The 26,930-nt window shown below is 56.4% G+C and overlaps 1 protein-coding gene across 1 annotated transcript in view; it reads right to left on the reverse strand.

The window, feature by feature from the left end:
• CDH23 (cadherin related 23) overlaps positions 1-26,930 on the reverse strand; it is a gene marked incomplete at its 3' end in the record, with an annotated part of 67,545 nt that overhangs the window by 27,443 nt on the left and 13,172 nt on the right. Inside the window, exons 5-28 of the mRNA XM_084290519.1 lie at positions 22,258-22,407; positions 21,947-22,105; positions 13,775-13,839; positions 13,334-13,571; positions 13,131-13,236; positions 12,923-13,050; positions 11,607-11,679; positions 11,310-11,426; positions 10,214-10,326; positions 9,193-9,300; positions 7,876-8,065; positions 7,367-7,512; positions 7,007-7,226; positions 6,733-6,885; positions 6,151-6,264; positions 5,378-5,526; positions 3,985-4,045; positions 3,717-3,865; positions 2,825-2,960; positions 2,331-2,719; positions 2,136-2,237; positions 614-763; positions 220-348; positions 5-133 (exon numbers count right to left, since the gene is read on the reverse strand). Coding sequence (XP_084146645.1) covers positions 5-133; positions 220-348; positions 614-763; positions 2,136-2,237; positions 2,331-2,719; positions 2,825-2,960; positions 3,717-3,865; positions 3,985-4,045; positions 5,378-5,526; positions 6,151-6,264; positions 6,733-6,885; positions 7,007-7,226; positions 7,367-7,512; positions 7,876-8,065; positions 9,193-9,300; positions 10,214-10,326; positions 11,310-11,426; positions 11,607-11,679; positions 12,923-13,050; positions 13,131-13,236; positions 13,334-13,571; positions 13,775-13,839; positions 21,947-22,105; positions 22,258-22,407 — 3,474 coding nt within the window. The remainder of the gene's footprint in view (positions 1-4; positions 134-219; positions 349-613; positions 764-2,135; positions 2,238-2,330; positions 2,720-2,824; positions 2,961-3,716; positions 3,866-3,984; positions 4,046-5,377; positions 5,527-6,150; positions 6,265-6,732; positions 6,886-7,006; positions 7,227-7,366; positions 7,513-7,875; positions 8,066-9,192; positions 9,301-10,213; positions 10,327-11,309; positions 11,427-11,606; positions 11,680-12,922; positions 13,051-13,130; positions 13,237-13,333; positions 13,572-13,774; positions 13,840-21,946; positions 22,106-22,257; positions 22,408-26,930) is intronic.

A 26,930-nucleotide genomic window follows, 5' to 3' on the forward strand; every position in this document is an offset into this window, starting at 1 on the left:
TCACCTCGCTCACGCTCACGTTGTAGCCGAAGGGGCTCTCGATGACGGGTGGGTTGTCGTTGACATCGAGGATGGTGACCCGCAGGGTGTGCTCCTTCCTCCGCGGGGGCACGCCGCCATCCGAGGCTTGGATCTGTGGTCGGGGGGTGTGTACGCGTCATTTTTGGCCACAGTGAAGCCCAAACGAGGCAGGGGGAGCGTGGCGGGGGCTCGGCTCACCCGCAAGGTGTAGCGGTCCAGCAGCTCCCGGTCGAGCGGCCGAGCCACCAGCACCTCGCCGTAGGTGTTGTTGGTGGTGCGGATCTCAAACGCCCGCCCCACGTTCCCTGCTGTCAGCGAGAACATCACCTGTGGGGGAGGAGAAGGGCAAGCAACGTGGGGCTGGGAGGACAGGAAGGAGACCCTACAATAATAAACCCGGAGATGCCCTCAGAGCATCTTAAGATGGTCCAACGTGGGTGGATGCAGGGGTACGTGGACACCCCACAGCAGCCAGCCCTGGTCTCACACTACCAGGATGGCACTGAGCTTGTGTCCTGTCCTCCCCAAGGGGACACAGAGGAGAGGAAAGGACCAGGAAGGTGCCACGGGGAAGGTGGCACCACCGCCCCACCTGCCCGTTGCTGCCCGCATCGGAGTCGCGGGCCAGGACCACGGCCACCCGCCGGCCGACTGGGCTGTCCTCTGCCACGCTGACGGCCGAGTCGGAGGTGATGTCAAACTGGGGGCTGTTGTCATTCTCGTCCAGGACCGTGATGGTCACCTGCAGGCACAGCAAGGTGAGGGCAGGACCTGGAAACCCTGGGCTATCACGTCTCCATCCCAACCTCCCACCCCAAATCGCTGGCAGCACGAGCAGGAGCCGTCCCGCCCGGGAATGGCGTGGATATTTGAACCCAGGAGCTGCAGCTGCAGAGGAGGAGGAGGGAGGAAGAGGCAGGAGAAAGACAGCAAGCACTCGAGCATTGCGCTTTGCATACCGGAGGTGACAAAGGAGCGGGCTACCTCGGCCACAATTAGCCGCAGGAAATGCTCTCATCGCCCGGGCAATTACAGACCCACACGGCCGCACACAAACGGGAGAGGAAGAGCCTTTCTGTTCCCGGGGCTCTATTTATGGGGGCCCCCCAGCCCCCAGGTGCGGCGGGGCTCAACGCCACGACATCCCGGAGGAAGCCCGGGGCGAGCCGCTGCGGTTATTGTTGGCGATGAATGGAAACCAGGGAGCGGGGAGCGTGGGGAGCACGGCGAGGGGGTCCCTGCGGCTCGACGTCTGGGACTGGTCCTGCCCCCCCTGAGGTGATGCTGGTGTGATGGACGTGCTGCTTACCTTCTGTCGGAGGGGAAGCAGAGAAAACAAAGAGGAAAAAAAAACCAAGTGAGTGGTGGTGAGGAGTCGGGCACGTGTCTTCCAGCCCACCGTGAGGCAGGGTGGGCACATCCCCGTGGGGCTTTAGCTAATCTGTGGGAGGCTGGAGCAGGGGGCAGTGAGGCTACCAGCACCCATGAGCTTGGGAATGGCAACCGCGGCCTCCTTGCTACCTCCTTCCTCCAGCATCACCTTCATCACCCCGATACGAGGTCTCAAAACACAAGAACAAGCTGCTGGCTTCGAAACCACCCCCCTGCCAGGGGCCCAGGTGTCCCAAACTGGCCCATTTCTGGTTTCTGTCCATGCCAGCCCAGCCGCCGGTGCCTGCCTGCGCCCCGTGTGCCACCCGCTGCGGCGGGGAGATGCAAATCACCCCCGCTCGGCTGCCTTCGAAACTGCCAAATATAACACTCCCCATCAGCACAAACCGCGGGGAAGTAGTTCAAGGCCCCCCAGATTTACCTACGAAGGGTTTAGTTTGGTAAGAGATCTGCAAACCCTACTGTTGTCTCATGTGTGCGTGCGCGTGTGTTCCGAGAAATATGACACTGTGATATGCAGAAGATAAAATGCAGTGGCCCGTGCTCACGCAAAAGCAGGGTTTCCCCCAAATCGGGGTTTCCAGACCCTACTGTTTGCCTGCGCGGGTTGGAGAAGTGCAGGGTACGGGAGTAGAGCTTGTACGAATGGGCAACAGAGGGCACCGACTTGATTTTGGGCATTCCCAAAACCCGGGCAAGAGGGGGAAGATGAAGCCACTCACCACCGTAGAGTCAACCTTCGGCCCCCCGTCATCAGCCACCACCGTCAGGGTGTAGAAATCCCCCTTCTCCCGGTCCACCTGGCCTTTGACCGTGATCACGCCCTGCCGAGGGCAAAGAGCCACGTCCACCACCTCCCCGAGAGCCCGCGGTGGCCAACCCAACCGAGGAAGACCACACTGAGGAAGACCACTCACGGTGACGCCGTTGATCTTGAAGAGGGACAGCGCCTGGGCGTTGGTATTGGGGTCGAACTTGTAGGTGATCTGGTTGAGGTTGTCGATGGAGCGCGCCTGCACGCGGAGCACCTCGGAGCCCAGCGGGATGTTCTCCACGATGACGGCCTCGTAGCTGCTGTTGGAGAACTGCACGGCCTCATCCAGCTCGTTCAGCAGGCTGACGTACACGCTGCAGAAGCCCTGGTTGTTGGGGGGCGCCTGGTCCGTGGCCGAGACGTTCATCAGGTAGCTGGTTTTGGTCTCGTAGTCCAGGTAGTCGATGGTGGTGATGAGGCCGGTGCTCTCATCGATCTCAAACTTCCCTTCGGCGCCCGACAGGATCTTGTAGCTCACCAGCCCGCCGTTCCCTGGGGCAGGAGCACAGCGAATTGGGACCGAGCACCCCACAGGGGCAGGACCACCGAGGCTGAGCCCACCCCATGGGGTTTTTGGCCCCGTGCCCAGCTCCCTACCAGTGTCTCGGTCCGTGGCCCGCACCACCGCCACCGAGGTCCCGATGCCGGCCGTCTCCCGCAGCCCCAGGCGGTTGTACTGCCGCTGGGTGAACACCGGCACCTCGTCATTGACGTCCTCCACGTAGACGATCACCTGCAAAACCCCCCCAAAAAATGTGGGGGGAGGGCACGATGAATTCAGAGGACCAAACCCACATGGCACGAACCGCTGGGTCCCCTTCCCCTGCCCGTGAATCCATCCCCTGTAATTCCAGGACAATTTATGATCCCCTGCCCCAAACCTCCCCGACCAGTGGCCCTACACTGCAGGAGCGCTGCTGGCTTCGTGGGAAACGTGCAGAGCTCACGGCCAGAGGGTCAAGCTGCCTTTTCTCGCCTTTCCCCAGGGACAGCCTCGCTCCTTCTGCTTTCCGACTGGTGCCGCAGGCTCGTAGCGCTCAGCCAGAGCCTGCCACCAGCTCGGTGGGTCTAAAAATAAATATGGTGTGACCAGAGGGGTGGGATGGTGGATCAAGTTTCGTGGGAACCCCTCCTGGAGGAAGGAAGTCGCTGTTTCGCTACTCAGGATTGTTACAATTAGGCCCTCTCTAATTTAACTAGGTGCTTGGCCCTGTGGTTTCCAGCATGCCGAGGCACTCCGCAGCCCCAGTGCACCCACATGTCACAGGAAAATAAAATAAAATAAAAAAACAACAACACAACAAAACACCCCCACCACCAAAACCCTCTTCTCCACCCACGGAGACTTTCCGTCAGCATTTCCATGCCAGGTCTCTCGAGTTTCCTGCACGCCTGCCTCCGCTCGGCGAGGGCTGGAAATTACTGCCGGCTGCTGCAGCACCCCTGGGGGCTGCCGAGAGCACCCCAAGCTCAGCCCCGGGCTCCGTACCCGCACGGAGCTCCGCATGGGGCCCTGCTCCGTGTTGTAGGCTTCCACCTCCAGCACGTGGGACGAGTTCTGCTCCCTGTCCAGGGGCCGCAAGCCACGCATCACCAGCCCGCTGCTGGGGTTGATCCGAAAGTTGTGGTGCTCATTCCCTAGGGGGGGGTGAGGAAGAGACAGCGGTGGTGCCCCCCTGCTGCCCCAAATGTGTTCTGTGCAGCACCGAGGTGGCTCCAGGAGCATCCTGCCCAGCCCCACGTGGAGCTGGACTTACCCCTGACGATCCTGTACCACACTCTCCCGTTCACGCCCTCGTCTGCGTCCGTGGCTTTCACCTTTGTGAGGAAAGCAAAGCAGGGGGTGAAGCTTGCAGAGCACAGCCCAGCAGGGTCAGGATGGGCTCAGGGTGAGCCTGGGGACCTCAGCTGCTGCACAATGGTCCCCTCTGGTGTCCCCGAGCAACACTGCAGTCCCTTGCCCAGGGACACCGCTTCCCAAAAAGCATCCAAGCCAAGGAGCTTGCTGCTTGCAAACCATCCGGGTGAGGACGCCCAGGCTGTGGGCACACCAGCTCCCACCCACAGAAAAGCTATCGAGCCAGCCCAAACGGTACAGCTAGGAAAATTTAGGAGAGGGAGACCAAGCTTTGCAGCATTTTGTGCCATTCCCTGCCCTGCTGTGCCCCGAAAACTGCTCCCGGGCCCTGCGGTTTTGGCTGGACGTGGTTTCCTCCTGCGTCACACAGCAAGCGATGCTCGCCTCCGCTGCTGCAGCATCTCGCTTTCCACCCCGCTCACCCCTGCTGGTTCTCTCAGAGTTTCCATCAGCAATTAAAGGCATTTAGCTGAGAACTTCGGAACAATTTTTTTTTTTTTAAATATTTGACTGGGGGAAGCCTGGCTGCCCCGTGGATGGCAGAGGCACCAGCGGACCCATGCCCCCGTGGCCAGATGCTGCTCAGCAGCCGGGGTGGCAGCACGGGTGCTGCGGCTCTGCCCAAAACCTGCTTCAATAGACAAGCTGCAGGAGCAGGTAAACACGCCTGTGGCTGCACAGAAATGGCCTTTGGAAGCTGGCAGCCACCACCGGCTTGGACACAACGCTCCTTTCTGCTGGCAGAGTGTGCAGCAGCCAGCAGGAGCCTGAAGCACTTACAGAAGTCACTGGGAAAAGGGAAAAGTGGTTTAATTCCTGCAGGGAGGTTCCTGCTCTCCTCCTGCCCTGGGATGCTGTGCTTTGGGACCACCTGTGATGCCCTCATCCCGTGGGAGCAGGGACAAAGCTGCTGGGAGAAGGACTTGAGGCAGCAGGAGCCTTCCCAGGCTGGAAGGCAGGTTGGAAGGGGTGCTGGAAGCCCGAGTGAATGCCCACATTCATTAAGGGTTGGCCGAGCCATTCAGCCCTGCCCGCGGCTCACTCAAAGGGGAACAAAAAGCAAAGCAGGAGCCCAAATGCTCAGAGCTCTCTTTGCATGCACTCTCCTCCCTCCCTGTGGAAATCCCTGCTCTCAGCTCCTTTTGGGAGGCAGATGGGAGGCAGCTGGCCAAGGGACCTCACAAACGCAGAGGTTTTCTCTCCCCCCTCCACTAAATAATTGGGGTAAATTCCTTATTTTTCTCCCAGTCCTTGGGAGGAAGATCCTCCCTGGGGAAGGGCGAGCCACGTGCCTGCACGATGCTGCTGGCGGCCGGGATGTCCTCGGGGACGCTGGCTTCGTAGCTGCTCTGCAGGAAGATGGGGCGGTTGTCGTTGACATCCAGCACGGTGACGAAGACGGTGGCGGTCCCTGTGCGACGGTTCCCTGTGGGGCCGTTGTCTGTAGGGGGGAAGAAAGTAGCAGGGGGGTTTGGTCACCACCACCTCTTTGCACGGGGGGTGCCCAGCCTTTGGCAGCTCCACCAGTGCTACCCTGGGTGTCTGTTTCGCTGGGAAACAGGGGACAGGCCCTTAGGACAGGCAGCGACCCCGTTACCAAGAGGGTTTGCAGTTTAATAGGGTGCTTTGTGCTGGAAGGGGCTGCTGGAGGTGAGGGGTCAGGGAGGTGAGCGCGGTGCAGCATCCCTGTGGCACCTGCAATGCTGCACCCCCAAGATTTCCAAGCAGGCCACTTATTTCTCCACTCAAAAGGGACACCAAGCCTTCTGCACACAGGCACGTCATTATAAAGCTCTGGGGACGGTGGCCAGGATGCCTTTGGTGCCCGTGCCAGGTGGCTGGGGACGAGCTGGCAGGCACTGAACCGCAGCCTGGCTGGGCATTAGGGGAGCGATGCTGTGGTGCTGGGGATAAACACAAAAAAGAAAACCCCAGGACCAAGGGGCGAAGTGGCCGTCTTCTAAAATCATGGTGGGACGAGGGCACGATAGGGTGCATGGGCTGTGAGGTGCTGACACCAAGCACGGGTGCTTCAGAGGTCACAGGGACTGAGAGAAACCCTCACCGATGGCCTCCAGGATCAGAGCGTACGACGCCACCGTCTCCCTGTCCAGGCTCACGACCGTCCTCACCACCCCATCCCTGAAGCCCACGCTGAATTTGCCATCCTGGTTTCCACCTGCAGCAAGGAACAAGGACCGGGATGTCATCCTCACCAGGGCAGGGGAAAAAAAAAAACAACCCTGACGCGACACATCTGGGATGTCCCGACACAAACACGCATTGCTGGATGCCCTCCCGGCAGCATTAAGCTTTAAGCTTGTAGGGGATGCTCAGGGGGAAAAGGTTTGCAAGCAGCAGCCCACCGAGAGCCCCTGGCAGAGCTGGAGCTGCAGTGGGGCTGTGCAGCAGAGGGCGATACCGCCCCAGTTTTGGGAACGCGAGCCACCCCGTGCTCCTAACCACCGCGTCCCCAAAGCTGGGGCTTTCCCCTAAACTTCACCCATTCCCCACGCTAGATGCAAGAGTTTTGAGCCCAAAACATACCCAAACCTTTAGAGAAGCTCCCCAAATCCCCCCGAAAGCCAGCCTGGTGAAAATCACCGGGAGAAAGGCTCCCCATCTGGGTGAGCAGGGGGTGCCGTACCCGTGATGAAGTAGCTGAGCTCGGCGTTGAGCCCAACGTCGGCGTCCGTGCAGTTGAGCCGGACCACCTTGAAATCCCGGGCCACGTCCTCGGGCAGCGACACGTTGTAGACGGCTGGGAAGAAGGTGGGGCTCTCATCGTTCACATCCAGCACTGCAAGAGGGAGAAGGGCTGAGCGTCACCAGGGCTGCAGCCAGCTCCCCAAAAAACCACCCCCCTGCTGCATCGAGCATCCCGGAGCATCCCCTTGAGGATAACCCACAAATTTTGGGACCTTTGACGGTGAGGGTGCTGGTGGAGCTCTTGGAGGGCGCGCCAGCGTCGCTGGCCACCACCCGCAGGTAGTACTCGGCGATCTTCTCCCGGTCCAGCACGGCGGTGGAGGTGACGAGCCCGCTGGTGCTGTTGATGAGGAAATCCATGCGGGGCATCCCCACCTGCATGCGGTACGTCACCCGCCCGTTGGGGCCCTCGTCCAGGTCGATGGCCACCACCTGCGGGGAGAGGACGGAGGGAAGGGTGAGAACGGGGGACGAGGAGTGCCATTTGTAAACCCCGAGCCTCGGAGATGCCAGCTTGGAAAAAAAAAGGGGCCTCGAGGCACCACAGGGAGCGAGGGGTGGGATGCGCCCACCTGGAAGACGGAGGTGCCGGCGGGAAGCCCCTCGGCGATCTCGGCGGCGAAGGGCAGGTTTTGGAAGGTGGGATCGTTGTCGTTGAGGTCCAGCAGGTTGACGAACACTGTGGCGCTGCTGGTGGCTCGCAGGGGCGGCCGCCCGCCTGCGGGGGAACAACGGGGCAGGGGGCGAGGTCAGTGCCTCCTGCCCGAGGACGAGGTCCCCACGCAGGGAGAGCTCCCCGGGGGCAGGCAGGATGCTCTGTCCTTAACCCTGTCCTCCTGGCAGCACGGATGGGACAGCGCAGTGCCAACATGGGAAGGGGCAGAGTTCAGGTTAAACGTGACCCTCTGCTCTTCAAAACCAGCTGGAGACATGCAAAGGGCAAGCAACAAGCAGCAGTGCTACCATCCTCCTCCAGAAATTCCCTATATTTTCTGTTCTTCTGAGCCTGAGACTCACGTGCCAGGTCCCAAGGACCGCCTGGCTCTGTCCCTGCCCTCAACACCCGCGTCCTCGCACTTACAGTCGGTGACCGACACCACGATCCTGCGCATCAGCTCGGCCTCCTGCGGGTTGGGGTTCTCGCGGTCCAGCAGCACGCCCGAGGTGCGGATCTTGCCGCTGGTGCTGTTGAGGCTGTAGAACTTGTTGGGGGGGCGGATGCTGTACACCACCGTGCCGTTCTCCCCCAGGTCCGGGTCCACGGCCACCACCTGGAACATGGGAGAATTAAAACCAAGAGGCCGGCGAGGATCCGGGGCTCCCAGGTGGGGCTTCGCTGGTGTCTGGTAGCGTGGCTGAGCTGTGTTTCCATGACGCCTCGCAGGGACTGTGCGTCTCCAAGCGCTGTATTGAATTTCGCCGAAATTGTCTTGCAAGCCCAGCAGGTGCTGGCATGGCAAGGGAGCCGTGAGCACGCAGCAGCCGCTGGCTTTTTGCTTTTTAAATAAAGGCAGCTAGAAATAGGCACCCTTCAGAAAAATAAAATAAAGGGGACAAGGAGGCGTGCTAAGGAACTTGTGCTGCTGCAGAGGAAACGCTGGAAGCAATTCACTGGTGGAGTTCCCCTCCACGCCGGATATCTGGTGCTTTGCTGTTCCCTCCGTGATGTTTTAATTACCGGGGACATTTCCATAAAAACAAACTCAAACCCAACTTCATTGCACTTTTAACTTTCCCAGCTCCTGCTGCTCATCCCAGCTGAATTCCCACCATATGGGTGAGAGTGATTAGCTCCCAGCCGCTAATTGGGAAGTCCATTTAAGATGACCACAGCCCCCACAGAGGCTCTCTGCCACCCTTTGAAGACGTGGGGAGAGCACGGGGGGACCTGCAGGCTCCCCCAGGAGGGGCTGGGGGCTGCAAGAGACCCCATGGAGACTTGACACCTCCCGCCTCGCCTGCCAGACCTTTTGGTCCCCTCCTCAGCAGTTTTCTCTTGCAGCCTTCCCCATTACACCATTTTGTGGATTCTCCTCACTTTCCCCTCATTTATTTTCTGTTTCGTGCCCGTCATTTTTCTCCCGGCGTGATGGAGTGCAAGCCTCGTGCTCTCCTTCTCTTTTATTTCACCAGCGGGATTTGAAAGTCTGTAAATCAATGTCTTTCAGAGAGGTCCTTGAAGGAGGTCGCAGGCGAGGCTAAGAAAAGGAGGACTTGGCCAAAACCCACACAATTGGGGGAAAAAAAATAACCCCAGCAGAGCGGAGAAACACACGGGGTGGGCAGCGAGCAGGAACCTTAAGGATTGACATTTGCAAGGCTTGGGGAGGAAACCTGGCCGTGGGAGGAGGAGGAGAAGAAGGAGGAGGCATTGTCGGCTGCCTCCCCACACACGTACCGTGGTGACATCTGAGTTGGGGGGGGTCATTTCCACCAGGTTGATGAAGTAGGGCTCGTCCTTCCACATGGGGTAGTTGTCGTTGATGTCTAGCAGCGTGATGTTCACCTGCAAGGCAGAGCTCAGGCTCAGCTACCGCCACATCTGCACGAGCACTAGGGGTGGTGGTGGTTTATTTTATTTTTTTTCCTTGCCCTAATTGCAGCCTGTGCTGCACAAAGCCTATTTTTGCCTTTCAGTGAAGGTATCAGGAGAGAATCCTCCCATCTGAAAGGGAACCCAGCACCCCAAAGTGTGTCCTGCCTCTGGGATGCTCCATGGGGAGCTTCCAGTTTCCAACCCGGATCCTACCCCTCCTGATGGTCCTCAACATGGTGACAATTATTTCAGGGAACTCTTTGGCACAACAGAAATGTTCCTCTGTTCTGTGGGATATCTATCCTACAACCCAGCCAGGCATTTGGGGAGAAGGAGAACCCAAACGTAATGAAATGCTCCAACATGGAGCCATAGAGATGGGTCCTCGCCTTCTGACCTGATATTTCCAGAGGTTTTTAGAGCCCCTTTTGCAAACGAGAGGAACATCTGCGAGGGGCAAGGCAAAGCCACTGCCAGGAGGCTCCAATCTGCTGCACAATGTCCCACACCTCCACCAGACCCTTGCGAGGAGCCCACGAATCAAAGAAGCAGTTGGAAGCCCTTGATCCAGGCAGTGTGTGAACAGCAGTCATCAGGCACAACTAAGCGCTCCTGCAGGCTCTCCAACCAAGCATTTTCTCAAGAGGCACTGACAAAGGGAGCCGTGCTGCTGGAGGAACACGCTCCTGCTGCCGCGATCGCGCGGAGAGATGGACATGCAAAGCACTAGAAGGTCAAGTGGCGCCGCGGTACGTGGCTGGCCGGGATGGAGAGCCTCATTTCCAGACCTACACGCCCCGGGGAGGCATTCTGCACGGGCTGTGGGCTGCAGGAGAGGCACCAGGCTGTCCTGGGGAAGGTCCCGGGGCCAGCCCGCACTCACCATGGCAATGCCCGTCTTCTGGTGGTGCCCCACGCCTCCGTCCACAGCCCGGACGATGAGGATGTATTCGGATTTGGCCTCCCGGTCCAGCAGAGATGTAGTCGTGATCTCCCCTGCAACCAGAGGTGATGAAAGGGATGGGGGACGTTGTATGGTCACTTCCCACCTGGGGCTTGGGGAACAGCAGCACCAGTGGAAAAGGGGAGGCTCCAAAATGGAGACAGGAGGGGCCCTGGAAGGGGTTTACAGGCATCATCCTGTAAATACATAAAGATACCCATGCCTTCCCTTCCTCCTGGGGGCTATGTGCTGTTTTGGGCTCCCCAAACCCCAAAAGAACCTCTTCTTCACACAGTGCCCGAGCTGCTCTACAGAGGCACTGGCACACCATGGGAGGAGCTCATCCACGCAATGATTGGAGGGGCAAAACTAATCCCGGCAAGGGAAATTTGCAGGGCTAAAGGTCTTCCTAAAATACATCTGCCTCCAAACTCTCATGGCACCGACTAATTCGTGCACTGAAAAAATTAATCACAGGACAAGTGGTTTGAGCGTACAGGTGTCGTAATGATGGATGGCTCCTGCCCGCAGACTGGCACCCAGCTGAGCTCAGCCTTGTAGGACAGGCTTGGAGAGCTTGGACTCGGAGCCCTGGTGGATAGCTCTTGGCTTCTCCAATGTCCCAGGACACACCATCAACACCCCTTCCCTCCTTCCTAGACCCCCATGTGGAGCTTCAGTTGGGGATGCTGGACAGACGGACAAAAGGAGCTCCTTGCTGCAGTGGTTGTAGCTTTGTCAGCATTCCTGCCCTTAATCAAAAAGATACCCACAAAGGGGGCATTCATTCATTAGACCTCTGGCTAATGCAAGCCCTAGCAGCCAAACCGCCAGCCTTTTCTCAAGGTCCCCTGGGACCTTCTGCTGGTGCCTCTCCCAAAACCTCCCCGGTGACCCAGCCTGGCCTCTCCCTTACATCGTGTTTCTCCTAAGCAGGCTGCTTGGGAAGGAGCTTGGGAAGGGGGAAACAAAAGGGAAGAAAACTGGGGGGGGAAATGAGGAATGAAGAAGAGCAAGCACACGCATGGAGGCTCACCTGAGCGAGCATTGATCCGAAAATGAGAGGAGCCCTCGAGGGAGTAGATGATCGACTCCTGCCCGTACTCCCTGGACCGGTCCAGGTCCGTGGCGTTGAGGAACAGCACGGTAGCACCTTGTGGGGGGGGAAATAAACAAGGGCTGGAGGAGGCATCCACCCCATCACCCTGCCCCCCAGCACCTCAAGCAGTCCCCCAACGACTAAGGGGCTCCCCAAAAAATTGTCATGTGCCCCAGGCTGGCTGTGACACCCCCACGGCCCCAGGGGCTGCCTGGAGAGGAGCATGCCTCATACCTGCCATGATGTCCTCCACGACGGCTATCACGTAGGAGGGCTTGCTGAACGTGGGCGGGTTGTCGTTCTCATCCTGCAGCAAAGACAAGGGTGAGAATTTGGCTGGGAGGAGAGAGCTGAGCTGGGGGTGGTGTGAGGGGCTGCTACGGGTGGAAGATGCTCCCGCATCGCAAGACCAGCTCGTGGGGGAAGGCGCAGAGGGCTGAGCACCAAATCCAGCAGCACAGAGAGGTGAGGATGGAGCTGCTGGGGTGTTAAAGCACTGCTGCGGGTTTTGTTGTTGTGCTGGGGCTGCTCCAGAGATGTTTTCTCAGGCTCAGCTGCTCCTGCTGCCACCAAACTGGATATCAGAGGCAATTTCACGTGCCAACGATGCCCATCACACTGTAATTAAATTGCCATCCTCTGCTCCTGTTTCTGGAAGCAGGTGGGCTTTAGTCAGCCAGAGCATCACCCAGCTCTCCCCGCCGGGGCGAGGAGGAAACTGCAACCATCCCCAAGGCAAACCAGTGAAGGGGAAGCTGGAAACGGAGAGACCTCACCCTCAGAGACCAGTTTAGGTGGGTACAAGCCAGGGCAGCTGCCACACCCTTTCGTTAGCAGTCCTGAGTTAATCAGACCGTGCTCAGCATCATGACGGCACGGTGAGCTGGCTCCTGGGGAGGTAGGGGCTCATTTCTGGCCAGCTCTCCATCTGGGCAGGGTTATGGGAAGCCCGCTGCAGGACAGGGTAGGTCCCTCGTCCCGCATGAAGCCCAAAAAGCCTTTCAAAAAGCTGCCTGCCCCAAGCGGGGTGTCAGCGAGCGAGGCAGAGGCTTATTAGTGCTGATATCTCCCCGGCTCCCGGCGCCGCGCGCGCTATTAGTTCTGACTCGGCGGCTCCCGCTACAAAGCGTATTGTCCCCTAATGGGAGATCTACAAGGCGAGTTTGACTTCTTTATTAAAAACCAACAACCAACAGAGGAAAAAAAAAATCCCCTCCCTCTTCACTTGCTATTACTCTGCCTTTTCATGGCTCTTTTTTCCTGAAGTGCCGTTGTCAAACGCTTCCTCCTCATTTTCTTCCTATTCTCCCCATTATATATATATTTTTTTTTACCCAGTTGAGAGAAAACCCCTTTGGTTGAGAGGCACAAAAGTGACGTCTACTTGAAAGCCACTGGCAGACAGTCAGCCAGGAGGCGATGACCAGTAGAAGCGTGCTCTTTGGGTAGACGTGTTCATGTTGAGCAATGTGGGGGCGCAGGGGTGTCCCTGGCCACTGCTGCCCCCCGTGGGGGCATCCCCCATGGGACATCCTTCACCTCGTACTTACAAACACCTCGATGGTGACGGGGACAGTGCTGTTGAGAGGCGGGTTGCCGGCATCCTTGGCCATCACGGTCAAGTAGATGACCCCGTTGGCGACCTGCTCGTAGTCCAGGGGGTGGTTGACGCTTATCACTGGAAGGAAGCAAGGTGTGGTGCTCAGCACCGGGCAGGATGGGTTGGGGACAGCCTGCTGACGCCACCTCGGTGCTCACCTCCATACCCTTCTGACACCGTGATGTCGAAATACTCGCGGAAGGCAGACGCCTGCACGATGCTGTAGGTGATCTGGTTGTTGGGAGGCGAGTCCTCGTCGGATGCCTAGGTGTGACGGGAGGCAAGGGGTGAGCATGGGAGCTGTGCCCGGCCCCGCGAGGAGGGATGGTGGATGGGGACCTCGCCCCTGCTCGTCCCTCACCCGGAGCCGGACCACCTGGGTGACGGAGGGCTCGTTCTCCCGCAGCGCCCCCAGGTATGCCTCCTTCTGGAAGGTGGGCACGTTGTCGTTGACATCCAGGACGTTGATCCTGGCGCGCCCCGCTGTCTCCTCCCCGCCGCCGTCCCGGGCGATGATGGTCAGGGTGTAGCGCTGCGTGGTCTCGAAGTCCAGCCGAGCTGTCAGCAGGATCACGCCCGTGTCCTTGTCCAGGGAGAAACTGGGGGAAAAAAGGGGGCAAGCCCTGCTGACCACACGCTGGAGATGTTAGCCTGACGGTGGGACGAGTGGCACGTGCTCAAGGCAGCACAGTGCCTTTGTCCAGGTAGGACACCACGGGCATCCCAAATTTGCCACATGAGCTCTCGATGGGGTAGGAGGGGTTCAGAGCATCAACGTTATCCCGGTGGCTCAGCCACTTACCGGTCGGGGTCATCACTGAAGAAGTAACTGACTTTCCCATAGGTGCCCACGTCATTGTCAGTTGCCTAAAAAAAAAAGTTAGTTAATAAATGAAGCTACATATGGGAATTGCACACACCAGCGGCTCCATCACGACTCACGGAAAACCTTCATTTGCATTCTTGCCTAAAGAGGGTTTGTGTCTCTGCCAGGTGGCCTGCTCTGGGGCGGGTCGGTAGATGCTCAGCCCAGCCAACCCTCCACCTCCTCCAGCAGCATTCGCAGCAGCTGCTGCCTCCAACATCCACCCAAAATGGGTGTGCAAGCCCAAACTTCTTCTTCCTTCCCTCCCTACCTCCCTCGTCTCTCTGCCCACCTTGTGCGCTGCTGTTGAGCACCCAATGGAGCTGGGGATGGGGACTTTTGGGCTCTTTGGGGGATCCTCAACTGGCCACCAGCTGGAGATAACATCCCTCCAGCACTCAGCACCATCTCCAGAGACTCCACTGGTGGGGACTGTTATGCCTCCTGACTTGCACCGACATGCTGAGCTAATCTGGGAAGCACGCATGAAATACGGCAATTCGAGGCAGACGAGAGTTTCAAGAAAACAGAGATGAGAGCTGTCTGCTGCAAGCAGCCCCCTTTCCAGAAAGGAGAGTCCAGCAGAGAAAATCTAATCAGAAAGCCACAAAATATGCACGGGAGAAGAAGGATGACCTGGGAAACACAAATCCTGCCAGGCTTTGCCACGGGAAGGCTTTGCCTCCGGGCGAGGTGTGAGAGACTCGGTGTGCCAGCTCCAGAGGAGTGAGGCGAGATTTATGTGTGTTTTAAAGACTCTTCTCTAATGAATATATAAAATATGCATGAATGGAGGCAAGAAACAAGGGCCAGAAAATGTTATATTTAGATGAAGGAAGTGGAATATAAGCCCCAAAATATACCTCCCCCCCCCCTTCCCCCCAGTATATTTTCTAAATTGAGTCCTGTCTGGATTACTTAGACACCACCAAGCCTCTGAAAAAGCAGGGTCAAAGACACATTTTATGTCCAGATACCATCAAGAGGCTGTATTTTAGGACTGGCATGGAGCACAACCCGCTCCCCAAACCCTCCTGATTTATCAGCAGCCTTGGGTACCCTTGCCAGCAGAGCAGGAGTTTGAGCTCATCTCGTTGCCCCCCCACCTGCCATGCCAGGGGATGAAAGTGTGAACACTCACCCAAATTCACTCATTTTCCCCCCAAAATGCTTCCCTACCCTGGCTGGTAAATCATTGCTGCTTCACGCCAGCTGAAGCGTGTCCTGGTGGAGCTGACCTTCCAGCCCGACCCATTTTGCTGATTTTCCTCCCCACCGCTCAGACTTGATTTCTATTTGTGCACGCTGGACTCAGCCAAACACAGCAAACCTACCCAAATCCACCCTGCCTGCAGCCATCCCCCTTGAGCCAGCTGCTCCTTGGAGGACACCGGTGGAGATGCCCCTTCCCTTGGGCACCTCATCATCACCTGGGACCTCAAATTTCCATCCAGGATTTTTCCCAGGCTCTATGTCTGTGCTCACAGCCCTAGGTCCCATTAATCCCTGACTGCTTGGGACAAGAAAGGCATTTTCCACGCACCTGGATTGGCCGGTGATGAGATAATGATTTACAGGGGACCTGCCAGGACCACAAAGCACAGGCAAAACTAATTCCCTTCATTTGGCCCCGTGCAATTGCACTTGTAAGTGCTTATTGCAGTGACAGACAATGCCGGGAAAGTGTAATTTTCTGCTGCTGGGCTAAAAAAATATAGGGAAGGAGGAAGGTGAAGAGAAGGTCAGCGCAGAGCTGCGCGGCACGCAGGGCCAGCAGCCCTTGGTGATGCTGCTGGGCCAGATGAAAGTGCCACCAAGGCAAACCAAGGCACGGGCATAGTGCCAGGTGGCCTGATTCTGCCCCATACTGCTGGGTGAGCTGAGTTAGCTCCGTTTGCACTGGAGAAGGTGGGAGGTGGTCATGCTCAATGGCTCTGTTGGTGCTGAGCAGGAGGTGATGTACTTGCCTGCAAGAGGGAATATGTAAAAAGCTCAAGCCACGTGCGTTAAACACGTTTAATTTTGGATCCTTGCTCATTTCTGCGTTACCAAACTTTTTACCTCTAAAGGGCAGAAAAGATGCTCGGATGCTCGAACCCACCAGAGTGGTAACACGCACGTTCTTGCAAAGCAATCCTGAGACAGAACGAGGAGAAGAGCCAAAATCCTGATGGTTTTGCAGGGCTTTTTGTAATGTTTCCCTGGAGATCGGTCCCCTCCGGCACCCAGGCCAGGGAGGAGAAGCATCTGGCTGGAAGTTTCCCTGGGCTCTACCTCAAGCAGCCGTCAAATGGCTTTGGCGGCTGCTCGCCTCCTGCCCGGAATATTAAAAGGGGATTTGCCCGCTGGAGCCTGCAAAGGGCAGGATGAAAGCACAGGTCCACAGCTGTCCTTTCACAAGCTGTCACCGGCGCAGAGCTTTGCTCAAAACCACATTTACGCAGTGCAACTCGGGGAGAGTCCCGGGAAGAGGCAGTGGGGATAACCCGCAGGATCCTCCGCAGGGATGCTGCAGGTGATGCCAACCCAAAACACGCAGCCCAGACCTCTGCCCCACAAATATTTCACCTATCTCCCCTTCACCCTATGAGCTCCCCCCACATACATCCTTCCCCACCCCACCAGGTGAGCGGCTCTGCCCTCCTGCACAGATCCGCGGGAGAGGGCACGCCGCGCAATTTGTTCGGGAAACAATGGCAATGTTTGACATGTCGTAAGGATTGATGGAGCAGAAATTTACATGGGAGAATTCATTTTTAAACAGCTCCACGGAGCCCCGGCGCTTCGCTGGTAATGGTTTCGACATTCATCATCCGCGCGCCGAGCCCCACTGAACGACTCCGCAAACTACCCGAGATTAACTCTGCTCGCAGCAGCTCGTCGGGATGAGCAGGGATGTGCTTAAAGAGACAAAAGCCGTACACGCCGATCTGCCGACCAAAAAAAATGCAATAATCCACCAAAACCTGCTGGAGGGGGGAGAGGAGAAGCCCCAAAATGCAATAATCCACCAAAACCTGCCGGAGGGGGGAGAGGAGAAGCCCATGGTGGAGTGTGTTGCTCCTTGTTGGGGCTGAAGGATGAGCAACAGAGGGTCAATACCCAGTGGCTGCAAGGCAGGGGTGGCCAGAAGCCCATCGGAAGGCTGACTTGGGTCTGTCTGGATGGGGATGGGATGGGATGGGATGGGTGAATGCTGGGGCTCCCATGGGCTCCCCAGGAGCGGGTCACGGCTCTGCCCGTGCTCCTCTGCTACCTTTGTTTCCCGGCCTCATCCCCCCTTACCCTGCGCTCAGAATCCAGGAAATAAAAATTGATGGGGAGCAAATTGCTTTGGCCAGGAGCTCGCTGCTTAAAAGAGTCGTAGCAGGAAAGCAATTACCCGACGTCAGAAAGCTGTCAGGGCGCCGCACTGACCGGCCGTGATTCTCGCCTGCCTGCCTCACCGGGCAGGCACGGGGACAAGGGGCTGGCAAGGCAGCATCCCCACGCCAAATATCTGAGCCACCCCAGCCTGCTAAGGAAACCAGAGGCTCTTCTAAAATGCCAGCCCTGGCCTTCAGAGCAAGGGAATAGCAGCCAAGCCCTGGCTGCATCCTGCATGGTGATTTGGGGCGCAAAGGAGGGAGAGATAAGGCGTGGAGTTGCCACGAGAAGTAACCACCGGGCTGCAAAGCCGGATGGAGGAAGCTGGTGGAAAACCTGCTTAAAGCACCGGCTTCCCAGATGGAAGCTGCTTTTTCCCCAGCCTGGCGGGAGGTGGCAATCAGGCAGCCGTGATTAGGCGCGACGGAGGGATGGAGGCGAGGAGTGAGCGGGGAGATGCCCAGCTGCCCCGAGCAGGGCTTCAATCGCCGCTAACGACCCCAGAGGGCTCTGGGGGGGGGGAAAAAATAGCCAATCAACCCCCCTGGGAACAGCAGAGCCTTCCCCACCTCTCCTCCAGGCTCCTTGATTGTGTTTTCTAACAGCATCCCTGCAGCAGCAGCGCCTCGCTGGCCAGGTTAACACTTGCCTGGGCAGCCGTGCTTTAGTGGCCGGAGAGCACAGGCTCAGCCACGAGCCGAGGGACACTCTGTGCTGAACCCTGCCCTTTAGCACAAGCCCCAGACACAATATTTTGTCCCCCTGTCCCACCCAGAAGGTGACACCAAGCCAGCCGAGGTGCCCTCCCGGGTGGGTTTTGCCAGAGCGCCGCGACAGAGCCAGGCGCGAGTCCCCCGCTAATGAGCCGTATTGATTTCATATTCTCCTGTTGTCCGCCCAAATGGCAAGCGGCACGTCTGATGGATTAAATAACCACACAATTGCCTGGCTGACATCTCAATCACCGCGCCGGTAGGTCGCTAATGAATTTTACGGCCCAGCAAAACGAGAGAAATTAAGGTCAGAGTCCGATGCAGGAAATATAAATCCCTAGTGAGCTCTGAAACATTCCCAGCACCCCCCCCCGCCTGCAGCCCCATCTCCCTTTTTAGTTCAATAAGGGGTAGCAAGCCGAAAATGCATCCCTGAGAGGTGGAGGCACTTCTAGAGAGACCAAGGGAGATGCTCCTTGTTCATCCCGAAGAGGAACATGCTCCAGGAGGCCACCTCATTCCTTCCCAAGGAACCCCAAATGCCACCTAAGCCTCCACCACACAGCACGGAGCCTTTTAGGGGCTGCAGAGCCTCGGTTTTGCTGCTGTGCCTGTCCCTTTTTGGGGGCTGCGGTTCCTTTTTTGCCACCTCTGCACTTTGCAGCCACGCATTTATCCTGACAGCTCCATCAGGACGCGGCGCGGCTGCGAAAGCTGCAATAAGTGTCTCTCTCCTCGGCTGTCATGATTCCTATTCCACCCCATTTCGGTCTTACGGATTGATATTTAGATTAAAGAGATAAACACAGCCAAAGAGCACTGGGCCCTGACAGCAAGACGAGGACTTCAGATCCGTCAATCACGCTGCTACCTGGAAACCTCCTCCTCCCTTTCCCTGTATTTACAGAGCCGAACCGAGAGGAATATTTAAAAGGAACAAGGAGTGTGAGCAGGTTTCTTAAAAAAAGGGGGCAGGCACAAAGAAGAAAAGCCGCTCATGTTTAACTTTCCAGGCAATTTGGAATCGCCTGCTTTGATTATTTAACTATTTACTGTTTCACGTATGTGCTGCTCGCCTCTCCTCGCGCAGATAAAGGATTCAATTTTCTCCTGAGCGCCGGGGAAATTGGACGTGATTTCGCTCTGTTTAAGCACAGCTGGAGCGGGGGCACACGGGGGGCTTGCGAACAACGGGCCTGACAAAGATGCTAACAGGGAGGGCTGGCGCTGACATTCGCCCCACCTTGTCGCCTCCTGTCCCCATCTGCAGGCACGTGAGCCTTGCCCGGGCTCTCACCCCAACCCGCTAAATCCCAAATATTTCCATGGTCCTGCCAAAGGCTTCCCAGCAAGGATGAGCTGCCCCAAAACGGGTCCGTCCCTCGCTTCCACCCCACAGCTGGGAACCCAGAGGAGGGAGAGGGCATGGGGCAGGCTCTGATTGAGAGAGCGATTTGCATGTTAAATAGCTGCTTATTGACATCCAGGCTGGGAAAACCACATTATTACTTTCCTGCTGTCTGGCGTTCACGGCTGGGTGGAAAGAAGGGAAGGGAAATCAGGGCGGGATCGATTTTCCCGTCCCCGACGCGAGGCCGAAGAGAGATCGAAGCAGCGGCAGCCAACTGACAGCTGGGTGGGGAAGGAGAGAAACTTTGCCAAGCAAATTAAAGGTTGCTTAAATGAGGAGAGTAACGGAAGGTTAATTAGCACATTTACTTCATTAGGCTCTTACTAACAAGGTTTCTCCCAGGGAAGCACGGTGGCAAAAGGGGGGAGTTGAGGCTAGGTCTGGGGGCTGCTGCTGAAGATCTACGGGGAAAGTGAGCCCAAAGCCTCAAACCCCACCATCGGGGGGTGTTTTAGTGCTCTGCAAAGCCTCAGCAGCCCCTCGGATGGTTCCTGGGAGCTGAAGGCTGTGGGGAAGCATCACCAAGCCCAGCATGCCAGCTGCATCCCTTGTGGGGACCAGACTGGGGTGACCAGAGGGCTTGGAGAAGTAGGATTACTTCCCACGTTTCCCCAGAGAACTGTTTTCCTCCAGGCCCTTCAAGGCAAATGAGAGGCATTGTTGTGGTTAAAAAAAAAAAAACAAGTTCCTCACTGTTTGCTTGGGTTTTAACGATTTTGGTTATCGGAGCTTTTCAGGAGGGCTTGGCGGTGCAGATCTGTAGGATACGAGGAGCTTAAGGAGACCTCCCGCCCCTTAATTCCCACCTCCCGCTGCCTTGTCTTACTGCCCTTCCCCATCCCTCCAGGTCTAACAAACACAGCAGCAAGTGAGCAGGAGACGCGTGCCCACCCCTCTGAACACACAGGGGGGGAAGCTGAGCCCCCCGCTCCTCTCCTTGGAAGCTTGGGGTCTTGGTGGCCCTACAAGCGATGTCCCACAGCTTCTTCCACCCCAAAAAGCTTCTCAGCTGAAAGATCCCTTCTGGTGCCCACACCCCATGTCCCAAAGGAGCCCCAAAAGGGTTATCCCCAACCCCATCAGCATGATGAGAGGCTCAGGACACCCAACAGACCTCTAGGGCTGGGAAAAAAGGAGCAGAGACCTCCGCACCCATTGGTCACAGCCCCGCAGCTTGGAGCAGGGGGAATTCACCCTTCCCCACAACAGATTTATCCCCTTGTGGTCCAAGAGCATCCCTAGTACCAAGAAAGCCACCAGCTGCGCTCGGCCAGGGGTGTCAGGCACCCCGGTTAATTTAGGGTGCAGCATATGCTCCCGGCGCCTCTTGCTCCCGGAGGGCACGAAGTTATATACCGGCTGCCTGCTTGCTCAAGAAGTGTGAAATTCTTTCCCTGACCTTTACTGTAACGTTATTAAAAGGTTTCATGGCCAGTTGTTTCAGAAAAAAAAATAATAATATTTCAATATCTGTTGGTAGCTGGGGCAGAACTGGGAGAGGGAAGTTTGGGAGGGAAGAGGCTCAGGCACGGGTGGGAAACCGGGGGGGGGGGCTTTCCCTTGAAGCTGGACCCTCCAGATGTTCCCCTGCAAGCAAGCAGCTCCCTGAATCCGTATGATAAATGCATCTCATGGATGGAATTAAACAGATGGATGGATGGATGGGCAGGGAGAGGAGGGGATGCGAAGCGGAGAACGGAGAGCAGGCAAAAACCTTAGAGGGCGAACAAGGCTGAGCGATGCTGGAAGGGACCTGGGGGTGCCCAAGGAGCCTGGGGGACACAGATCTGACCCCACAGCAGCAAAGGGAAGGGCAGGGAGCAGGAGGCAGCAGCGGCTGCCTGTTCCTGGGGTTGTTCCACGGCTGATTTATAGGGTAACAAGCACAGTTAGGGGCTGAAATGCTGCGGAGACGCGTGGCCGTTTGTCACTGCAAACGGAGTCTCCTTTTGCCCATTTTTTTCAGCAGTGGCATCCTCATGTCCAGCATCCCTGCGGTGTCTGGGACGGTTTGGGAAAGCCGCATCCCGCAGCAGGAGGAGGAGGAGCCCGAGGGCTGTGAGAAGTTTGGGATCAGCTGGGAGGGCAAAGCTGGATTTCAGCGCTAATTGCATCCATTCTGATTTATCACGGAGGATTCAACTCCTGGCGGTTTTGCGTGTGCTCCGAAATGCTGGCATAGCTGGAAGTTGGGGGAAGAGGAGAGGCAGTAACAACCTCATTGTTCAGCGCCTGACGGCCTGACTAGCTCAACATCTGCTTGAAATATTAATAACTGTCAGATGGGAACAGCTCGGGGGCTCTGTGCAGTTTCACACCATCTGTTTGTAGAGTAAACACACTTACACACCGAACCCTTTTGTCAGGGCTTTTCTTCTTGGGATGGGCAGGCAGCTATGGAGGGGCCGCGACCGCTTCACCCCAAAGCATTGCATGGCTTTTGGTGCTCCTCTTTGGGATACTTTTTATCCCAGAGGAGCACCAACAGCACCACTCCACATCACTTTGATCCACCCCATCCCATGCTCCGCGCCCTGCTTTCCCCGTCCCTTCCTTGGCTCAACAGCCCTCAAATTGCTCACCACCTGTGGGATTTGCATCTGGGATGCTCCTACTCACGTGGACCTGCAGCACAGTGGTGCCCACGGTGGCATTTTCAGGGAGGCTGACATTGTAGAGGGGCTTGCTGAAGACGGGCCGGTTGTCGTTCTCGTTGAGGAGGTTGATCTTCACGCGCGCGAAGCCGACGTGGTCGGGGATGCTCTCATTTGCAAAGAGCTGGGTGGGGAGGCAAGGGGAGAGTTGGAGCTTCTGCAAAATTACCCATTAAAAAAAAAATGCAGAAAATAACTCCCTCCCACTTTGCTCTAGCCAACCTCAATGGTTTACACCTCATCACCCTATCCCTCACGCCGCCGTCGTGGCTGTACCGAAAACTCGTAGCGGGGAATGGTCTCGAAGTCCAGCGGCACGGCCACGCGGACGCGGATGTCCGCCTTCCCCTGGATGGAGGTGGGCGAGATGATGAAGTGGTTGGAGTTGTTGCCCACCAGGTAGACCTCAAAAACGCTGTTTGGGCCCTGAAAGGGAGAAGAGGAAGGCCGGTTACCTGAGGCGCACAGCTCAGCACCAGCCTCAAGAACTCCTTGTTGTCTTTTTTTTTTGATGCTTGACCACTGAGAGCTGCTGACCCGAGCAGCATCCCTGCTTGCCCTCCTCCCCGCAAAACCGTGCTGCATCTCCTCCACGTGTCCCGTGCCTCTCCTGGGGTCCCTGCGGCACGCGAAAGCCCCTTTTTGTGGCAGCGAGATGCGAGGGATTTGCTGGGAATCCAGCGAGGAGCGCGTTAGTTGGAGGCGCGAGATAAAAGTTGAAACATCAAAAGAAACCCAAATGTTTGCAGGGAGGGAGCAGGGTGGATTAATTCCAGCTGGGGAAGGAGATCAGTCTCCAGATACCTGCCGTCCCTAATTACCAGCCTCTCCAGTGCCTCAGTCTCCCCATGTGAGGTCTGGAGAAGGGGAGAACATCAGCCTATTGGGGGGGCTGCTGCGAGGTGGCGTTCATACATTTATGCCGCTGTTTATTTTTTTGGTTTCGGCCCCCATGCTGCTTTTCTTGCTCCCGGTTCCTGGAGCCTGCGAGCCCCCTGCGGATGGCTGAAAGCAAATCTGAATATTCAAATTGTTATCAGCTGCCCAGCAGAAGGGGCCGGCTCGGCCCGCGCTGCCACCGGTACCCAGCTCCGGAGATTTTTTCCGCACGCTTCTCAAATCCCTCACCCCCTTCCTCCCGGCCACCCGGAGCGAACAACGGGGCTGAGATGCCCAGGAAGAGCAAAACAAGAGCTGCTACCCCAAGCACACAGAGGTCCCAGAGGGCTCACGGTCAGCATGGCAAAGGACACTCAGGCACAGCATGGGGTGCTTGGGCACAGCACGGGATGCTTGGGCGCACCGGTCACGATGCTCCTTTCCCCCCCCATGGATAAAAAACCTAACGCCGATTCAGCTAAAGACAATTGCAGCCGCCGTTGTGCATAATTATCACTTTGTTGCCCGTGTGTTTGCTCCTCGGAGCGTGTAACAGCAGCCGCATCATGGCCCCAGTGCTGTGATGCCAACATCAGCCCTTCGTGCTGATACCTGGCTTCTCAGGGGCTGATTTGTCCCAAATGGTGCTCAGCTGACCAGCACCACACGTGCGGACTGGGAACCCCTCCTGGCTGATCAGGAGGCCAAAAATAGCTGCATCCACTGTGCCAGCCCAAGGTAAGGGGGTTTTGGAAGCGTTATCCTTGCTTTTTCACCCAACATCACACTGGCTTCATCATTCATGCTCCCACCCACCTGGGGATCCCTCTGCCCTACAGCTCAGGTAACGTTTCCAAAAAGGACAGCCTGCCTTTGTGAAGCAGCATCGCTCTGGTTTCCCTCACAGACACCTTCTAGGCAGGGGCAGAAAGCCAGGGAGTGCCTAATATCTCTCCTTCTGGCATGTTTGCAAAGAAAGAAAAGTGCTAAGAGTTCAGCAGGGGTGGGGGAGGACAGAAAGCAAAAAAAAAAAAAAAAAAAAAAAAAAAAAATTTAAATGCAATTAGTGCCTCTTTGTATGGCTTGGCTACCTTGTGCCTGGTTCTAGCTAGGCAGAGACAAGTAATGCTTAATCCTTCCTTTGAAAACATAAAGAGGGCTGTTCTCTCCACCTACTTCAAGGCATTTCACTCGAGTGCTCTGGATAGCCTCCCTCCGCTGCCAGCTTGGGCTGCCAGCACCCACTGCTCACTCCTAGCTCCTGCTGAGCACCCACTGCTCACAATGCATCCACTGCTCGCCCTGCACCTGGGCACGATGGCACCAAACCCTGATGTCTCACTGGCCACAGGCACTGCTCCCCTGCATCCCGCAGGATACTTGGAAAAAATCATTCCCCAGCCTCATACCATCCCAAGCCTTTCTCCTTGTCCTCCATACACCATCAGCCCTCTCCCCTTGTCCGTCTGTCCGTCCCAAATGTCAGACCTGCTCACCCCCCCGCCCCAGGAGCTGCCTTCCTTCCCCAGGTTATCTCCCGAATTCCACACACGCCTGCACAGACGGGATCAATCCGAGGCTGCCTCGCCTCCAGCTTATCTCTGCTCCAAATGATTGATTTTCCCTCTTTAAGGGTAATTTGCTGGTGAATTCCATGTATTGCAAAAACCCCTGTGAAATCTAATTCAGCCCGACTGGCAGCTGGCACTTTTGGGAGAGAATACTCGAGCGCCGTCAATTCCCCCCTACAATTCCTGGCTGTGTAGATCATATTTATAGTGCGCGTGCCTGTCATATGCATATATATGCTTGGGATGATTCATATATTGCACCTGCACATGCATGGGCACATACCGTATCCGTATGCAGCTCCCCGATGCAGCTTTGTGCCCCGAATATTGCGGATTATCGTTGCCTGAATTTTCTTTCCCTTCTCTTTTTTTAATTCTCCATCTATCTTCCTTAATATGCTTATTTTGGGGGAACTTTTAAAAAATTATTTTAAAATGTCAGCCCGTCATACTCGTGCTCTCCACGGTCTCTGCCCTTTTCTTCCTCTTCAATCGACCGTGGCAAGGAAAATCGAGTGAAAGCCATGGTGGGAGAGCTGGTTTCTCTGGCGTGCCACTTCTCTTAATACACTCCTGTGGTTGCAGTGATGCTGGCACTGCGAAACCTTGGGTGAAGGAAGCTAAAATGGGGGATGCCCTGAACATGAGGTGCTTGCAGAAGCCATGGCTGCGGCTGGACCTCTCCAAAAATCCCACCCCGAGCATTCAACATGAATTTCATTTCTCCATCAGCAACTTGCCAGCTAAGCTGGGTAGCCCAGGGTGTCAATCTGCTGTCGTGCACAGGATTTATTCGTCCCTGCCAATCTATCACGTGTGTGAGAGGAGAACCCAGCCCCTGTAGGAGAACACAGCCACACGTCTCCCGGAACATCCCATTGAGCACAGCTCGGTAAAAATGCTGGGAGACTCTCACAGATTTTCATAAACAGCTCTCAAACGGCTTTGGAAAGGTATTCAAGTGGCTTGCTCCCAAGCTGGCAGCCAGAGGAACTCAGCCGCACAGAGGTTAATGCTTTTTTCTTGGTTCACAGAGGCTGGCTCCAGAACCAAGCAAACCCCGTGCACTGCTTTCTCCCACGTTCAAGTGTTTTTGAGAAACCACGGGGAATGCAGAAAGCAGAGGGGAAAAGAAAAGCCTTGCCCAAGCCAGCGCTGAGCCGGGTTAACCAAAATCCTCCTGAAAGCAAAGGCTGAAGGTGTTGCACCAGCAGAAAGACAGACCCAAACCCCACCATTTCAGTCCTCCATGTGGCCCTCGCCACAAAAAAAAAACAACAACTTGTTTAAGGCCCACAGTGCACTTGAAGGGCCAGACTCACACGCCACGTCTTCCCCCAGCCCTACAGGACATGGTGAAGCTTCCACCATCCATCTGGGGTGCGATGGAAGAAGGGGTCCCCAAAGCCACCCATCACTGGGGGACGCCAGGGCTCAGGCTCATCCAAACAGGACCTCAACAAGGTGAAAGATGGCTTAGGAGCTGAAGCAACAGCTTTGACATTTGGGATTGCTCTCCATGGACTTATTACATGGGCTGAGAGGCAGGAGACCATGCTCCTACAAAATGATCTTGCCCCAAAACCTAGCTCTGATTTCATGCACTGCATCCATCTGCTCTCATTTATTTATTTAGCCGCTCTCCCCAGGGACGTGTGTGTAGTTCTCCTCTCGTTCTCCTTTCTCCCTCGCTCAAATGAATCGTGTCATTTCCAGCATGAAGGTGGAACAGCTTCCATCAGCCACATCCTCCCTCACGTCCCTACCTGAAGATCTCAGACCTCGCCATCCGACCCCTGCACCCACAGCTCCAGGCAGAGGGAGAGCCCGCTGCCACCTTGCTGAGCTCAAATCCGGTGCTTTATAAACCTCGCAGCTCCCACGAGGAGCTAGAGCATCTCAAATATCACCGCCAGGCATCTAGCCTCCCTTTCTGAAATGCACAAAATCAAAAATCCCACCCAATTCATTTGGGGAAATCACAGCAAGCCCGGGCAATTCACCAGGAGCCACAAGAATGAGTCTATTTTTCGCTCACCCTATTGGGAACGCGAGGCTATTTTTTATTCTCCCATTTTAAAATTAGCCAGGCTGAGAGGCTGGAGTGAGTCCTCGAATGGGAGTGACTCCAGTAAAATGAGCTTTTAACCAGGAACGATGACAGATCCCTCATTCTTATGTGGCATAAACAGGAGCATTGCAATGCCCTTCAAGCGCGGAGCTGCTGACATCTCTCGGAAGGCACGGCAGTGACTCTATTCACAAACTAACCTCAGCATCTGTCACAGCCACATCTTCTTTATTAGTAATTGACATTTTCAAGGAAAAAAGAAACACAACACACGCACAGTCTTTTCATCTGCCTAATAGCTCATCTGCACCTCTTCAGGCTGGGCTCACAGCTCCTGGTGGGTGACATCATGTCACAAGTGGGTTGTTAGCTATGTGTCATAGTCACTCCTCGTGAAAAAAACGGGATTTCTGTGGGTTTTACAGGGC

This window comes from Netta rufina (genome assembly GCF_964035555.1).
Source record: "Netta rufina genome assembly, chromosome: 7".
Taxonomy (NCBI): Eukaryota; Metazoa; Chordata; class Aves; order Anseriformes; family Anatidae; genus Netta; species Netta rufina.